The sequence below is a fragment of the Globicephala melas genome, chromosome 4 (genome assembly GCF_963455315.2).
Source record: "Globicephala melas chromosome 4, mGloMel1.2, whole genome shotgun sequence".
Taxonomy (NCBI): Eukaryota; Metazoa; Chordata; class Mammalia; order Artiodactyla; family Delphinidae; genus Globicephala; species Globicephala melas.
In genome coordinates, this window is record NC_083317.1 from 3,785,596 (window position 1) to 3,803,122 (window position 17,527).

General features: G+C 47.9%; 1 protein-coding gene across 6 annotated transcripts in view; it reads left to right on the forward strand.

The window, feature by feature from the left end:
• The window catches only part of C2CD2 (C2 calcium dependent domain containing 2), a 59,824-nt gene that overhangs the window by 23,941 nt on the left and 18,356 nt on the right, over window positions 1–17,527 (forward strand). For all 6 annotated transcript variants that reach the window (XM_030835466.2, XM_030835467.2, XM_060297775.2 and 3 more), the window contains exons 3-9: window positions 130–249; window positions 3,266–3,370; window positions 8,264–8,386; window positions 11,491–11,611; window positions 13,359–13,467; window positions 15,539–15,603; window positions 17,349–17,473. In XM_030835466.2, the coding sequence (XP_030691326.2) occupies window positions 130–249; window positions 3,266–3,370; window positions 8,264–8,386; window positions 11,491–11,611; window positions 13,359–13,467; window positions 15,539–15,603; window positions 17,349–17,473 (768 nt within the window). The remainder of the gene's footprint in view (window positions 1–129; window positions 250–3,265; window positions 3,371–8,263; window positions 8,387–11,490; window positions 11,612–13,358; window positions 13,468–15,538; window positions 15,604–17,348; window positions 17,474–17,527) is intronic.

The following is a 17,527-nucleotide window of genomic DNA, read 5'->3' on the forward strand; positions in this document are numbered from 1 at the left end:
AACTCTGAATTCTTGTCCTTGCTGATTTATAGAGTCCAGATTATTTTGTACAGTGAAATGAAGATGGGTAAGGTTCAAGCTCTCCTCTCTCTTGCGTAAAGTTCCGTTGTTTTATGGCCCCTTCTCTAGGTGGTGTTTTGTCATGTCGTGGGCGAGACCATCCAGTTCCTGGTCAGTGTGGGGCTACCCTCGTCCGAGGACACGGGGCGCCCGCTCTACAGTGTGCGGCTCTCCCCGCTTCATCTACAGGTAAAGTTGGGGAGACTGAGCGAGTCCTAGGAAAACAGTTCTCATAAACCTGCAGGGTGAGAGGGTGCAATCAGACGTGCATGCTCCTGTTTTCATTAATTACTGTTCATAAGTTTCGAACTGTCACCTTCCATATTGTCTCTGTAGGAAATAAAGTGTGTGTGAAATAGGAGTATGTATACACACACACACACACATATATACACACATAGATATATACACACACACATATATATACACACACACATATGTACACGTATATATAACGAATTCAGAGTCTCCCAACCATCAAGTACGGGAGATATGATATTTTTCAAGGCACTGAAGCATATCAAGGGTGTGTCGACTGTTAGATTAAGGAACATGTCATCTGAGAGAAGGCAGGTGGTTCTATTTCAGGATCAAGTACTAGACCTCAGAAGTCTCCTGCAGCGTGGAAAACAGCTTGGGGCTGGACTTGGCATTCCTCCTTTTAGTGTTCGAAAAAGTCAGCTTTAAAAGACCCCTTATTATTTTTATATGTTAAAGGCTGAGTACTACCATTGTTTTTTGGATAATAGACATTATTATAATAATTATATTAGACTTACATAATTATAACTTTTATGATTGATACATTTATATATTGTATCTGTAACATTAATAATTATATATAAAGCAATTATAAATAGAGACATATGTAATAATTATAATAGACCTATTAGTGAAACTTATGGATGCCTAAACCATCAGATAGCTGTGCATGTCACACACACAGAAGCAGGAGTTCACTGAAGCTCTTGTGTAGCCGGTGTGTAAAAATTGTGAATTTCTGAGTCTGCGTCGGGGGTCTCTGCTGATGCAGGCCGTTCCCTCTCCTCTGTCCTTGTGCTTGACTGCTAATTTGGGGGACAAGCGCAAATCATTCAGGGTTCTCAACCACAGGGGAAGATTATATTCCATTTGCTTTGCTTAAAAGACATGGTTTGAAACAACCAGAGCAAGCACAAAAATTTCTAGCTCCCTAAATGGCTTTTCTCTGAAACCCAGCCTCCCCAGCCCTACCCTGGTAACATGCCCTTTCCGAGAGTCGAAGAGGTTAAGTTGACCTCGTGGACTTGTCAGATGTTAAAGCCCTGCTGCTCCCCCCACTTAGTTTTTTGGACAGTGCGATCAGAAGATTATTTTAAAGTCTGGGACACACGTACCCAGCATGACACACGTTTCAGGATGGGGTGAGTCCAGCAAGGACCACAAACATTCACTGAGGAAACATAGTTTCTGAGATACTGTTTATGTGCCCTTTTCGGCAGCTCAGATACAGGTAACACAATTGTATCTTTGATCTCTTACCATAGTTTAAAAGCAGCCTGTGGATTACCTCTCAGAGCAGGGGCAGCTGCTAGAGGTTGGTGAATTATTAATGCTCATGGCAGGAGGCATCCCGTCCTCCGCTGTTCTTCAGATAAAAGATGCATAGAGACGAGCGGCTAACCCCTCTCCCCGACCTGGTGGGAGCGACTCGGGGACTGTGGCAATGAAATTAAAGTGCACTTTTTTTTTTTTTTTTTTTTTTTGCGGTACGCGGGCCTCTCACTGTTGTGGCCTCTCCCGTTGGGGAGCGCAGGCTCAGCGGCCATGGCTCACGGGCCCAGCCGCTCCGCGGCACGTGGGATCTTCCCGGACCGGGGCACAAACCCGTGTCCCCTGCATCGGCAGGCGGACTCCCAACCACTGCGCCACCAGGGAAGCCCTAAAGTGCACTTTTGCGAGAGTCACCCAGAATTATAGGGCAAGGGAAGCATCATTTCTCTTACCTCATGCTAGTTGCTAGTGTGAGGGAGAGTTCTGAGTACTAAGAAAACAAGTCTAAAGCCATTCTCTCCTTCCCTTTCCCTGGGTGGTGGGGCAGAGGCGTGGAGGTGGGAAGGGTCAAATTTTGGCTTTCGACTGAGTCTCCAGCTGAAGGAGGGGGATGGCGTATCAGTTTGCTCTCGCTGCTCAAACAAGTCCCCGTAATCTTAGCTGAAAACAGTACACGTTTATCATGTCACCATTCTGGAGGTCTGACGTCCAACACAGGCTAAAATCCTGGTGTTGGTGGGCTGCCTTCCTTTCTGGAAGCTCTTGGGGGAGAATCTGTCTCCTTGCTCACCCGTCATCAGCAGGATTCCGCTGCTTATGGTTGCAGGACTGCGGGTCGAATTCCTTGCTGGCTGTCAGCTAAGGGCAAGGTCCCAGGTTCGAGAGGCAACCTCATTCCTGGGTTCCTGGCATCCTTCTCTGTCTTCCAGTCACGTCTCCCTGGCATGCTCGTGTGTCTTCCTCTTCCACTTTTAAGGGCCCCTATGCTTCCCCAGGGATCACTGGGTTAATGCAGGGTTGTCACCACACCCCAAGGTCCTTACCCTAATCACACCTGTAGAGTCCCTTTTGCCATGTGAGGTAATATATCCAGAGGTTCCGAGGATTGGGGTGAGGACATCTTTGGGGGGGCAGGCGTTATTCTCCCACAACAGATGGGTAGGGCCGGAAGGGGCATCGGGAGAGATCAGAGTCCAAGTGGAGGTTGTGTAGTGGCCCCGGCAAGAGAGGATAAGAATGCTGACGGCTCAGTACACAAGCCTCGGGGGCTGTGTCAGCATGTGGGGCTGGACAAGGCGTCCGGCTCCCTTCTCTTTGTCCCCCCGGCTCCATTATGCCTTGGTGGTGCTCTCAGAAGAGAGCTGTAAGCAGAGGGTTAGTCATCGAGAGGCTGCAGGATTTCCATGGCACCTGGCCTTTAGCCCCGACCCTGACGTTCCTCTCCAAGTGACAGGGTGAGGCAGAGGAAGGCGCCGGGCAGGGCGGGGTGGGCTACGCAACGGGGACAGGGAGGTCAGGGGATTTGGGACCCTCCTTTCCATTTTGAAAGCACACCGTCTGCCAAGGAGGTGATAAATAACAGTCTAAGAAAACAAATGAACACACAGACACATTTTGAGGCTCCAGTGAAGAGAGCAGTCCTCCAATAATCTTTTTTTTTCTTCTTTAATAGCTGGAGCTCCACATGAAGGAGAAGAGAGAAGACATTCAGGTCAAGTGGTCCTTCATCAGCGCGCCAGAGATGGCCATTACGGTCCAGCCCAAAGCGCCGGGGGAGGTCAGTCCGAGAGTGTTTGTGATTCCTGCCTCGTGTACGCGCAAACATCGCACGTTATGACCACCTGCCCTGGGAGGCGGGGCCTCTGATTAATGCGTGTCTGATGTGTGACCCCGGGGAATGCACAGGGCAGTGATGGGGCAGCGTTGGTGGGCGGGGTGGGGGGTAGGGGAGGTGGGGAGGGCCATCCGTGGATTTAATGCCAGCTCTCACCTGGGCTGCACCTGCAATCACCTGGCAGCTTTTAAAAATCCTGAAGCCTGCCCTGTCCCCCAGGCTTTTAAAAATCCTGAAGCCTGCCCTGTCCCCCAGGCAGGTTTAATTGGACTGGGGATTTTTTAAAGCACTTGTGTGCAGTGGTTGAAAACCATGGCAGTGATGGAACCTAGGTTTTCCTCACCGCTCTATCACACCTGACCCTCAGATGCTTTCCTTCACTGTGAGGGCGCTCGACTCACCTACAGCTCAGCCTGAGTCCAAAGCCTGGCTTCCAAGGCTACCACCTCCTTTCTCCCCACAGCTTTTGCATAGCTGTGTCTCAAGTCTGAAGGTGATCTCCCCGCTTCCTGTGGTCCTGGGGGTGTGAGGAAGTGAATTTGGGAGAAGGAGGGGCCTGCCGAGTCACATGGGTGCTGTCACTTTCAGTTGCTGGAAAGATCGTGGAAAATTTAATAATTTGTCCATAAATAGTATAACTGTTTGAGCCTTGATATAGGTGTAGGCAGTTTGTTTTTAAGACTAAGAAGTTTGACTTGTAATTCTTTTCCCTTGCATACGTCAGAAGTGGAATTGTTGGCCTGACCGTTTAGTTGTACAAAGTTCGCGTGTTAAGTGTTTCCCTAGTCACTGCTTTATTTTCTTTTTCTCCTTCCCGCCCACGTTTGCATCTGCTTTCCCCCACCTGGCACTGCTTTTTCAGGCCTACAGTGCACACAGAACGGTTCTGTGAACGGCTCCCCTGCCACCTCTGACATCAGACTTCCTAAGTTCAAGATTGCTCTGCTGGTCTTCATAGCAGAGTATATCCCGCCGAGGGGGTACTGAGTTCTGTGTTCAAAAACTACTCACATTAAGTGTTTTCCTCTGTGTGGTTATGTTACCAACCGGATGTGAGTTCATGTAAGCAGATGTCAGCATTTGCTTCTGTTAGTACCGTTTCAGGTTTTGTCCCCCATCTTTGTTGATTTACATAGTTTTTGAACGTGCAGAATATTAACATAGTTCAAAAGTCAAAATTACATGAACTGTTGTTCATGAACTCCACCCCATCCATGCCCTGCTCTCTGCTCGCTTGTTTCTTTCGTTTTCGTTTACCCATCCTAGGTTTCTTTTTGCAAAACGGACCTTATTCCCCCATTCTCACCCACTCAGTGGCATGCTGTGTGCACTCTTCACACCTTGCTCCCCACAAGGCCCTGTACGTTTCTCTGCCAACCATGGGCTCCCCATATTAACGAGAAGCGTGACTTTCCCAATGAAGTAATCCTGTGGGATTAAACAGCCCCTTGGAGCTGGGTCCTGTGGGCTTAGTAACCCCTTGGAGCTGGGTCCTGTGGACTTAGTAACCCCTTGGACCCCTGGTGGTTGAGATGGCGTGGGGGCAGGGGGACAGCTATAAAGGAAGGTCGCCAAGTCAGCTGCTCTGTGGATCTAAAACGTGATGGTCTCTGAGCACCCCAGAACCCATCTTTCCCCCTTGGTTTCCTCCTCTGTCAAGTGAGGAGAAATGTGCGGGTTAAAAAAGATAGAAATAGATAAACCAAGTGCAGTACATCCATAAATGGACTATTATTCAGTCGTTAAAAAGATTGGAGTACTCATATGTGCTAGATTAGGAATGAACCTTGAAAACATTGTGCTCAGTAACAGAAGCCAGACATAAATGACCACGTCACATGATCCCATTTCTATGAAATACCCAGAATACACAAATCCATGAAGATGCAAAGCAGATTAGTGGCTGTCAGGGGCTGTCGTGGGGAGGATTGGGGAGTGACTGCTAATGAGTAAAGGGTTTACTTTGGAGGTGATGGAAATATTTTGGAACTAGATAGAGGTGATAGTTTTACAACACCGTGTATGTATGTACTAAACACCACTGAAATGCATACCTTAAAATGGTTACATTTATGTTATGTGAATTCACCTCAGTTTAAAAATAAGGGTATCAAGAACCTATTGCAATAAGAGAAAGGTGGCGGAGCGGTTCTCAGTGCAGACCCTGGAGCTTAACTCTCAGCTCTGCCACTTATGAGCTGTGAGACCCCACACACGCTAATTAATTTCTCTGTGCCTCAGTTTCCTCATCTGTAAAATGGGGACGATGATTTGCAACGTGGTTGTGGGGATTAAACTAGTTAATATGTGTAAGTGTGTAGCATCGGGCCTGACACATCCTAAGAGTGACGTAAGTGTGAGCCATTTTGATTATTAGTAGTTTAGAGTTCCTGGCAGAGAGTAGATTTTCAGTAAATGGCAGATTTGGCCTAAGTTTGCTGTAACAAGGCCTGGCCAGCTGGTTGTCCTTGGGACACCACAGACCAATTTCTGAAATCCCTTCCAGCCCCGCAAGTTGGAAGATTTTTCAATAGGTCTGTGGTCCCGGTGGAAATCAAGTCCTGCCAGCGTCCATCCCCCTGCGCAGGGGGGACTGGAGCCCCACAGTGGGGACATTTACACCAGAAGTGACGAGGGACGCAGAGGGCCCTGGAGCCGTCAATGGCAGAGCCAGAATCGTGGCCAGGGTGGCCGAGCACCGGCACTCACCACACTGCAGCTGCTCTCCCGAAACCACGAACGATGGCGTGGATGGCAGCAGGGCTGGCAGGGCTCGACGTTTTCTTTTAGCAAGTGTCCAGCCAGATCCAGCTTTTAAGAGTTCAAAACAAAAGCTATTATATTTAAATAAGGCTTTTAACTGAGATTTTAAAAAATAGATCCTCCTTGCTTAAAAATTGAGAGATAAGATATGCAGAAAAGTGCATATATTGTAAGCACGCAGCTGATTGAAGCTTTCACACACTGACCATTCATGAGTGCCCAGCGCCACAAACAGAGCAGGGTCAGCTCCCCAGAAAACCCCCTCTACCCGCTTCCACTCACTACCTGCAGCCCCTACAAAGGGTAACCATGCTCCTGACTTCTAACATGTATGACTTATCTATGCTTGCAACTAATAATTACCTCAAACCCAGCAGCGTGAAACAACACACATTTACCTCATAGTATCTGTCAGTCAGTCCAGGCTTAACTGGGTCCCCTGCTCGGGGTCTCGTGGGCTGTCATCATGGTCTGGGCTGACTGTCCTTCCTAGAGCTCGGGATCCTCTTCCAGTCTCCTATGGTTGTTGGCAAAACTCGGTTCCTTGTGGTTGTAGGACTGAGGTCCTCAGTTCCTTGATGGCTGTGGGCTGGGGCTGCTCTCAGCTCCTTGAAGCCCTGCAGTTCTGTGCCATGTGGCCCCCCTCACACGTGGAAGCTGACTTCTTCAAGGTTAGGAGGAGAATCTCTTGCTCTGGTTTGCTAAGAGGGAGCTGTATATAACATAACCTTTGGCCATCACATCCCTTTGCCGTATTCCGTTGGCTGGAAGCAAGTCACGGGCGCCACCTGCCCTCAAGGCGAGGGGATGATGCAGAACATGACTCGTTGAGGGTCATCTTAGGATTCTGCCCACAAACAGCATTAGCTTAGTTTTGCTTGTTTTGGTACTTTAAATAAAGGAGTCATGCAGTACTGTGTATGTGTTTTTCCGTGTTTGGTTTCTTTCACTTAACATTATGTCTGTGAGATTCATCTGTGTCTTTGTGTGTGCCTGTAACATTGTTTGTGCTCATCGCCCTGTGGTATTCCATTGTGTGACTGCACAGAACTTGTGTATCTGTTCAGGTATTGATGGATACTTAGGTAGTTTCCATTTTGGGGTCATTATGCATAGTGGTGCTCTGAACATTCTAGGACACATGAGCGCGTTTCTGTTGGGTATTAATTATTGTAGCCTTATAGAGCTTGACACCTGGTGATGCAAGTCATCCTGCTGTGTTATTCTTCTACAAGCTTGTCTTCATTTTTATTGAGCCTTTCCATTTACTTGAATACCATTTATTTTTTTTTCTTCTTATTTATTTTGATGTGGGCCATTTTTAAAGTCTTTATTGAATTTGTTACATGATTGCTTCTGCTTTTACGTTTTGGTGTTTTGTTTTGGTTTTTTTTTGGCCACAAAGCATGTGGGATCTTAGCTCCCCAACCAGGGATTGAACCCGCAACCCCTGCATTGGAAGGTGACGTTGTAACCAGCGGACCACCAGGGAAGTCCCTTGACTACCTTTTAATAAAAAATTTAAAAACAAATCAAACATCAGGCAAGAAAGAAAAACTATGTGCCTGTATGTTTACAGGAAAGGAATGAAAAGATATACACAGAAATGTTAACACATGTCTATGTTGCACATGTCTTATCTTTAACTTTTAAAAACAAGGAGGATGGGGCTTCCCTGGTGGCGCAGTGGTTGAGAGTCCGCCTGCCGATGCGGGGGACACGGGTTCGCGCCCCGGTCCGGGAAGATCCCACATGCCACGGAGCGGCTGGGCCCGTGAGCCATGGCCGCTGAGCCTGCATGTGGGAGAGGCCACAGCAGTGAGAGGCCCGCGTACCGCAAAACAAAACAAAACAAAACAAAACAAAACAAAAAACAAGGAGGATGAATGACTTCTGAGATCAGCAAAGATAAGAGTGAGTGAGTGTCTCACTGTCCTAGTCTGATCTCCTGGAGCCCTGGTGACCCCAAGTCTGTTTGGTCCCAGGGGCATCTGGAGAGCCATGCATTTGCTTGCCCACTTGTACATGTGCCCGGTTACGAGGTGGTTTGGTGACTCCCTCCTCTTTCGGCAGGACCAGGCGGTTGGGGCAGATGCGGTCTCTGAAAGTCTCAAGGATATTGTGAAGCACCTGGTTAGCTCTGCGTCCCCATCAGCGGTTCTGAGCACAAAGCCTACGGATGTGAGGGGAGTTCAGGTAAACCAGTTCACCGGGTTGTGGGTGCTTCATGACCCCCTGAAGGACCGTGGTCCACCCGCCTGGAGAATTTGTGTGCATTTCCCACGCTCGCCCCCCATCCCTGCACCTTGCCTCTGCCCCCCCGCGGTAGAGCGAGATTGCACGGTTGCTTGCTGGTGGGTGATGACCACGGTCTGGGGCAAAGCTCTGAGTTCAGGGCACAGGGTTCTGAAGCCCCATGGGAGGAAAGGAAGAGGAGTCTGGCCCGCTCAGCAGCGTCCAAGCCAAAGTAGCCCAGATCCTCTCCTTTTAGGAACCAGAACTTGACTTTTTGCTGTGCCCCCAGAGACTGTTGTCTGGGATCGCACCCTTCCAGAACTAAGGTACCTGGGAACTGCCCCGAGGCAGGCAGAGTGAGCGCACTGGACCCACAGACTTTTAGCCCAGGACGGGGACAGCCTCCATCCACACTGCCTCTCAGGGGTCTGTCGCCCTCAGGCAGTGCGGACACATGAGGCCATCTCCTCTGTGGGGTCCTTTCCCCGCTGGCGACCCCCCTCCCCATGCTGGGGCCCTCCCCACCGCCCAATTAGGTGCCAATTCTCTGGCTAAATTCACGTCCAGGGCATTCGCCCAGGACAGCCTCCCTGGGCTTGGTCCCGCACATCTCTTTTGGCGACACATCTAAAAACCTTGGCTTGAGGTCAATTAATTCTCCTAGTCATGAGCAGATCTTTTCGTGATGACTATGCAAAACATACACTTACAGTCCCTAAAGTTATTTTTCCTGTGTCTTTCCAGTATTTTTATGTGGCATGTAGAATAGCCACTGTTATTATGTAGTGGGGGGTGAAGTCAGTGTGAAAGGGTAACTTTTTGTTTTTTTAAGTCTTTATTGAATTTATTACAGTATAGCTTCTGTTTTTTTATGTTTTGGGTTTTTGGCCACGAGGCATGTAGGATCTTAGCTCCCTGACCAGGGATCGAACCCTCACCCTCTGCCTTGGAAGGCGAAGCCTTAACCACTGGAGAGCCAGGGAAGTCCCTAAAGTATAACTTTTCATATGATTTTTTGATGCAGGCTCTCGGTCTCTGGTTCCTGTTAGGGCATCACCACTGTGAGTGTGTAGAGCCTGGAGACAAAATCTCTTTGATTCACTGCACAGATATCAGGGGATCACAGTGCTTTGTGGTTCGCTCTGGGTTGAAGGTTATCAGAACAGGAGAAACCTGATGCGGCAGAGGAGCAGCTGAGTAAGCAGCCGAGCAGAGGGAGGGGCTCGTGGGTGTGCGCGCAGGGTTCCCAGGGCTGTGCCGCCAGGTGGGGCTCGGCCCAGAGACGGGGGGTCAGGCCAGGCTTCCCAGAGGCGAGAGCACAGAGGCTTGGCTGTTCTCTCTTTCAGTAATTCTATCCTGGTGGCTTAGTTCAGATCAGAGCTGCCTGTTTTGAATGTGACTATACATTTTTAATGTCAGCGTTTGAGAAACTTCACAAAATAGTAGTGCATTTTTAGAATACACTGATTCAGAAAATAAAGGGACCAGGACTACCATAAATTCAATAATGCTTTTAAATAAATTTGTAGACTGTATGTATCAAAATAACATGCATATTATATTAGGGTTCTCTAGAGAAACAGAACCAATGGATGTGTGTGTGTGTGTGTGTGTGTGTGTGTGTGTGTGTGTGTGTGTATAAAATAGCGTCCATAACTGCATGAGCCGACTATGTATTCATGTATAAAATATATATATTTATATATATAAGGGGACTTAGTCTAGGGAGTTGGCTCATGCTAGAGGCTGACAAGCCCCAAGAGTTGCAGGAGAAGCCAGCAGGCTGGGACCCAGGAGAGCTGATGTTTCCACTCAAGTCCAAAGACAGGGAAAAATGGATATCCCAGCTCTAAGGCAGTCAGGCATGAGGAATTCCCTCTTATCTGAGGGAGAGTCAGCCCTTTGTTCTATTCAGGCCTTCACCTGATTGGACGAGGCCCACCGCAGTGGGGAAGGCAATCTGCTTTCCACGGTCTGTTGATCTAAATGTAAATCTCAGGCAGAAACCTCCTCGCAGACATACCCAGAATCACGTCTGACCACGTGCTGGGCACCCCATGGTCCAGTCACGTCAACACATAAGATTAGCCATCACGCATACGCAATTGAGAAAACATTGCATCTCCACCCCAGACATGTGGGCTGCTCTGTCCCCAGTGCACAGGGACCTGGGTCTTGAGGACTTCTGTGATTACTTCTTGGCCTCCCAGCACCTGCAGCTCACAGTGGGCAAGGCCCTGCCCTGGCTCAGAATCATGTTTTCTAGGTGGTGACCTGAAGAACACTACAGTTGCTTGAGATGTTAGTAAGCATCCCCCCCCAAAAGCACTCTGAGGTCAGATCAGCTCTTAGGATCCCTCCCTGGGAGGCGCTTGCTGTGCAGAGGCCTGTGATGTCTCTGAGAAGCTTTCCCAGGATTCCCAAATGTTTGTACCTAAGGAGCCCCTTGTAACTAACACTCGTAGCCATGAGTGGGAGGTGGAAGCTAGCTTGAGAAAGGCTGGTCTGAAGGTGAGGGCCCACAAGCTTGGGGAGGCTCTCTGTTGGAAACACCTTGATGCCCATTTGAGGATATGGGGATGAAGCAGGCTCAAGGGGTACCTGCCTCTGCTTTGTCCCTAGCGTGGCACCTGGATGACACTTAGATCCTCCCCACGTGGATGGCAGGTCTGCCAGGAGGTGGGAAGTAGCCAGTGTCCTGGCTGGTGTCACACTTAGTGCTAGTGGGCAGTGGGCCCCTGCATCCCAGGGAGGGCGCCCCACTCTGTCTCAAGCTCCTGCCCTGGGTCACGCGTGGCCCCATCTCCATCCACAGTGAGATTCAGGGGAGTCCTCTCTGGGGGAATGCTTAACTCCCTCGCTCGCTTTCTGTGGGATGTACAAGGCTTCCGAGGAGGGGAAGCAGCTGTGGGTGACTGGTACCCTCCCTCCCCAGTTGTTACAGAGCAGGCCTGGGAGCCAGGCTCCCTCTGGAGGTTTTCTTGAAGATTCCTTCCGTGGAGCAGGTGTCCAGCGGCCACTGCCTCTGTGCCACGGCTCACCGTTCTTTGTCTTCCTTTTTGCAGCATCTGCAGCGCACTTCATCTACTCAGGAATCCTGCCCCCCCAAACCTCCAAGGGCTCATGAGCTCAAGCTATTGGTGAAGAATATTCGAGCCTCGCTGCTGAGCCATCCTGGTGCTTCAGGTGGGTGGTGGCGCGGCAGGGGCACCCAGCTGAGGGCGGGGCACCCGGCTGGCTGTGGATGTGACCGTCTGCGGTGTGAGCAGAGGGGAGGAGGTGCCTTGTGGGTTGCCCGTGGCCTTTGCTTCCTCCTGTGGAAGGGGGTGCCACAGGGGGGGATTATGGGTGTCCGGAAGGCTTTGGGCCCACCGGGAACCCTGTGTTGCCTGGAGAGGCTCCTATGGAGACAAGACAGAAACATTGCAGAATGGGTGATTCCTTTTCGGTGATTCTGAGTCAGTGCTGGGACCCCGGATGCCTAGTAGCCTGGGACCGGACACATCTTTCCACTGTGTTGTGGTTTTTGCTGAGAGTAGCGATGAGTTCTTTGTATTGTCTGAGAACATCGGGGTTACTTATATTTATTTGTGGGGAGTTTCCTCCTGTTCCAGAAGTGCAGGTAGGACACACTGAACTACCTAGAAACTCTGTGAATGAAGCTGGGTATGGGTGGTGTTTTGGTAACTCACACCTCGCCCCCTGAGGCCATGCCGCTTAGCAGCCGGGAGGGGCTCCCGGGACCCAGTCGGCCAAGGTCGGGGTCCCAATTTCTAACCTCTGCCAGCAGGTCCCCATCTGAGTCAGCATCTCTCCTTGAAAGTGACTGTGGTGATTGGTAAGATGATGTGTGTAGAACACCGAACACCACCTGGTACACGGTAAAGGGCCAGCATATTCCAGTCCTTTACCGTTGAATTTTTTTTTTTTTTTTTTTGCGGTACGCGGGCCTCTCACTGCTGTGGCCTCTCCCGCTGCGGAGCACAGGCTCCAGACGCGCAGGCTCAGCGGCCATGGCTCATGGGCCTAGCTGCTCCGCGGCATGTGGGATCTTCCCGGACCGGGGCACGAACCCGTGTCCCCTGCATCGGCAGGCGGACTCTCAACCACTGCGCCACCAGGGAAGCCCTACTGTTGATTATTGATTACACAGTATATTCACGGCTTTCTGCCATGGGGCAAGCATTGCCTCGAAGCAGACACAACTGTTCACTAGTGAAATGTCCTGTTATCTGGATCAAATACCTCCAAAAGTTTTGACTGAGCTGTTAGGTATAAAAACCTACATCTGGGCTTCCCTGGTGGCGCAGTGGTTGACAGTCCGCCTGCCGATGCAGGGGACGTGGGTTCATGCCCCGGTCCGGGAAGATCCCACATGCCGCGGAGCGGCTGGGCCTGTGAGCCGTGGCCGCTGAGCCTGCGCGTCCGGAGCCTGTTGCTCCGCAACAGGAGAGGCCACAACAGTGAGAGGCCCGCGTACCACAAAAAAAACAAAACCAAAAAAAACAAACCTACATCTTTGTAAGAGGGAAATGGGTTCTCTGGGAGGTATCCCCAGATTTAGCAGTTACCCCAGATGCCCTTCCTTTTCCAAGCTGTTAGTTTTGTCCAAAGTGAGGCCCACATCTCTGCTGGAGTAATGTTGCCCCCAGGGAGGGCCCTCACCAGAGAGCTGTGCCCGCAGTCAGAACCGAGGGGGGAGCAGGGGCACTTGGGGCAGCCTGGGGCTGTGGACGTCCAGTGAGTATCCCCAGATGAGGTGTTTTGGGAGTTTGTAAATGGCAAATGAAAGGAACACTGGACCCTCTGAGCCACAGGTCCAGTGAGCCAAGACCAGACATTTAACTCGGCCTTTCTTTTAGATGCAAAATGTCTTAATGCAACTAGAAAACAAAAATAAAAGCCAATATGGTGCCCCTCTGTTTGACTACAGGCAACATTAACCCAGTATGTGTAGTTCAGCTGAATGATCCCATCCAGAAGTTCTCCAGCACCCTCTCGAAAAACACTACCACCCTCACCTGGGAAGAAGAATTCACCTTGTGCGTAAGGGGCCCGGTTTCCATGGCCACACCTACTCAAGACTGCCAAATTCTAAAACCATTCTGCAGCACTGTTCATACAAAAGAAGGGAGGGAGGGAGGAAGGAAGGGAGGGAGGGAGGAAAAAAGAAAATATAAAAAATTAAAAAGAGGTATATTAAGCATCTGAGGAAGCTGTAAGTCAGACATGGATTTCTTTTGAAGGCAGCTCTTAGTATCGATTCACTCCTCACCGACATACCCACGCCCTGCTGTGACGAGAGATCTGTTGTTGGGCCTTCCACACTTGCTTTAGAAACACACACCTTCCAGAGCAGAATGGAAGGAAACTTCCGATTGATACCAAAATCTGACAAAGAGAATGGAAAAAAGGAAAATTATAGACCACTTACAAATTATGATGTAGGAATTCTGACTAATGTATTATCAAATAGAATCCAGTAGCACATTAAAAATAATACACCAAGACCGACCGAGTTCATACCAGAAATGCAAGGATGGTTTAATGTGACGAGATCTATTAATGAAATCCACTGTGTCACTAGATCAAGGGAGAAAACAAACTTATTATTTTTCTGTATGCCCAAAGGATATTCAGTGACATTTAATAACCATTTCTAATTTTTAAAACTTAATTAGAACAAGATTTATGGTCACTTTTTTCATATGATTAAAAACAAAAAATCACTGTAAGTGATAAGTAGTAGGAACAGTCCCACTAAAGTCAAGAGAAGGATACCAACTGTTTTGTTCTAGAAGTACTAGTTAATGCAATTAGATAAGAAAAAGAAATAGTACACAAGTAAGAGGCAAAACTAATCATTACTTGGAGATAATACTATTGCATATTTAGACTACTGCAGAAAATCAATTGAAACTATTAGAAATGATGAATATAGGGTAGAAATAATAATATTATAAAAACTAATGTAAATAATATTTCAGTAAAGTAGCTGAGTACAAAAATACAGAAATCAATCCCTTTCTGGTGCGTAAACCATAATTAGAAAACGTAATGGAAGAAGGTGTCCCTTGTATAATATAAAGAGCCTTTATAAATTATTAATGAAAATATGAGCACTCTCTTAGAAAACTGGGCAAAACTTCTGTACTAGAAAAGCAAAAGTAAGAGCCGTAGATAGCCAGAAACATCTGAAGAGATGTTCAATCTCAGTAATAGCTAAAGTAATGCAAACTTAAACAAAAGAGATTGTTTTTCGCCTTATAGATTGGTAAAGAAAAAGTGAGAAAAGCCAGTGGAAACACTGTATATATTAGAATAATCATTCTGGAGGCCATCAATATGTATAAGAAAAGAAAATCTCTTACATGCACGTACCTTTTGATTGACAGTTGCTCTTTTCCTAAGGAAATAATCACACAGTGTGTGCAAAGATATATGTATGAGGATATTTATCTCAGCTTGTTTATAATTACAAAATATTGGAAACAACCCATTATTAAGGGTTGGTTATTAAGGAACTGGCTGAATAAAATCTCTTAAGGCCAGAGCGTGGAATACTAGACACCTATGAAAAAGGATGTTGCTCTGTAGTTATTGACATGGAAAGATGTCCATGATATCTTAAGTGAAAAAAATAGGTTACAAAGGAAGAGAGAGGTATGTTATGTTCTATATTTGTTTTCAGACAATTATATGGCTATATCTTTCAATATAGTACCTACTAGCCACATGTAGCTTAAATTTCAATTAATTAAAAGCAGACAAAATTAAACCCAGTTCCTCAGTTTGCACTGGCCTCATTTCAAGTTCTGCATAGCTGTCTGTGGCTAGTGGCCACCGAATTTGATAGCAGCTCTACAGAACATTCCCACCATCATTCAGAAAGTCCCACTGGATTACCCTAGGAGACCAGTCACCAAATATTAACAGTAGCTATTTCTGGATGGTGAAGTTGCAGATAATCTTTGTATTTTGGTTATATATCTCTTTGTTTCTTAAATATTGATGGTGATTTGCATTCCTTTCTATCATCAGGAAAAAAAAATACTATTTCAAGAAAATAGTAAAGCATTTTTAAGGATTCATGGCCCTTCTTCCTTTCCACAGTGAGCTGAATGCCAAGTCGAGGGAGTTGCACCTGCAGATTTCAGAGGATGGGCAATCCTCAGAAGGTGGGTGGTCAGCAGGCAGACGGAGACCCTGCTCTCTGGGAGGGTCATCCAGCGGCCCTGACCAGGGCCTTGGGGTGGGGAGGGTGGGAGACCCAGCAGAGCCTCGGCCCCTCCCCCTAAGCCACTCCAGGTCTTCCCAAGGGAATGTTTGGTTGGAAGTCCATTCTGTTATTAGCAAGGTCAAACGTTTTGGGAAAGAGTATATTCAACTGGTTCTTTTCTTTTTTTTTTTTTAAACAAATATCAAAAATCTTTTATTCAACAGTTCTTGGCTTAGAGAAGTTCTCAACCCTCTCAGCCTTAACAGACCTTTTACTTTTTTTTTTCTTCAGTTTTTAATTGTGTTGATACATATAACTTAAAAGTTACCATCTTAGCAACTTCTGAGTGTAGAATTCAGTGGTATTAAGTGAATTCACATGGTTGTGCAACCATCACCGCCGTGCATCTCCAGAATTCACCTTACAAAACCAAAACTGTCCCCATTAGACACTCGCTCCCCAGGCCCCTCCCCCAGCCCCTGGCCCCCACCCTTCTGCTCTCTGTCTCCATGAATTACAGCTGACTTTTCCTTGTAGAATAAGCCATAGCAGCTTAACTTGGACAGATGCTTTAGATACAAGTCAGCAACAAATAGAGGTAAAAATCACGAGTGAGCGTGGACCTGGTGTGTATGTGTGTAAATCAGTAGTTTCAGTATTTATTAGGTTTTTAGGAATCCCTATGAACACACCAAAATTGGGAAAGGTGACCCTTCCCTGGCTTATTCAGCTGTGAAACCTAGCCATCTGGTTACCTCCTAAAGTCACAAAGGCATAGGAAAAACAATTCGAGCTCCTGGGTAGTAGCAAGGATTTTTGAGGCAGTTTCCCTGGTTCTGTAGTCTAGAGATAACTCCTGAGATAAGAACTGACATTCCAAGAGAGGGCGTGTGGTCTGAACACGGGGCGGAACCACTGTTTTCCTAATCCATTCCTGGGGCACCACCCCTGTTGGCTCCATTGCAATTTCATTCCAGTCCAGCCTGATGGGATCTATGAAATTTCAAACTTAAAAAAACAAAACAAAACCCAGAACAAACAACAACCATATAACCTTTCCTCAGGCTCATATATTTTTAACATTTTGCCCCATTTCCTTTATTATTTGTACTCACAATTGCTGGTTGCTCTCACTGTGCTCTCTCTGTCTGTCTACACACACACACACACACACACACACACACACACACACACACACACACACACACACACACACACACACACACACACACACACACACCGAGGGTAAATGTGTGAACCATGTGAGTGTAAGTTTCGGGCATCCTGGCCCTTTACCCTCAATTCTTTAGTGCGTATTTCCTAAGAGTAGGGATATTATTTGTCCACAGCAAGTTATCAGCTTCCTGAGTTACACTGGTCCACTTCTTTACTGCCCAGATTCCACTTTCCATCAGCCAAGCCCCTGAGGTCCTTCCTAGCAGTATTTCCCAGTCCTGTGTAGGATCAGATACTACCTCTTGATGGTCACATCTGTAGCCTCCCTTGGTCTGGAACAGTTCCACAGCCTTCCTTTGTCTTTTATGACCTTGACTTTTCTAAAACTTTCTGAAACGGGAGCATCTCCCAGTGAGCGGGGCGTGTGTCCAGAGTTGGTTCTGGTTGCAGCCGCTCGGGGGCATCCTGTTCCTGTGGAACCCCATGGAGACGCCCCCGATGTTCCCCGTTTGTCCCCTGTCTCTTTAGCTCTGTTGGCGATGACGACCGTCCCCTTGGATTTGTTCAAGAAGCAGCCTTCTGGGCCACAGAGCTTTACGCTGACCAGCGGGTCCTCCTCAGGCAGCTCAGCATTGGGTTCGGTCACTGCAGAGGTAGGACGTCATTCTCTACGATGCCCAGGCCCAGCTCAACCCACTCGAGAAAAG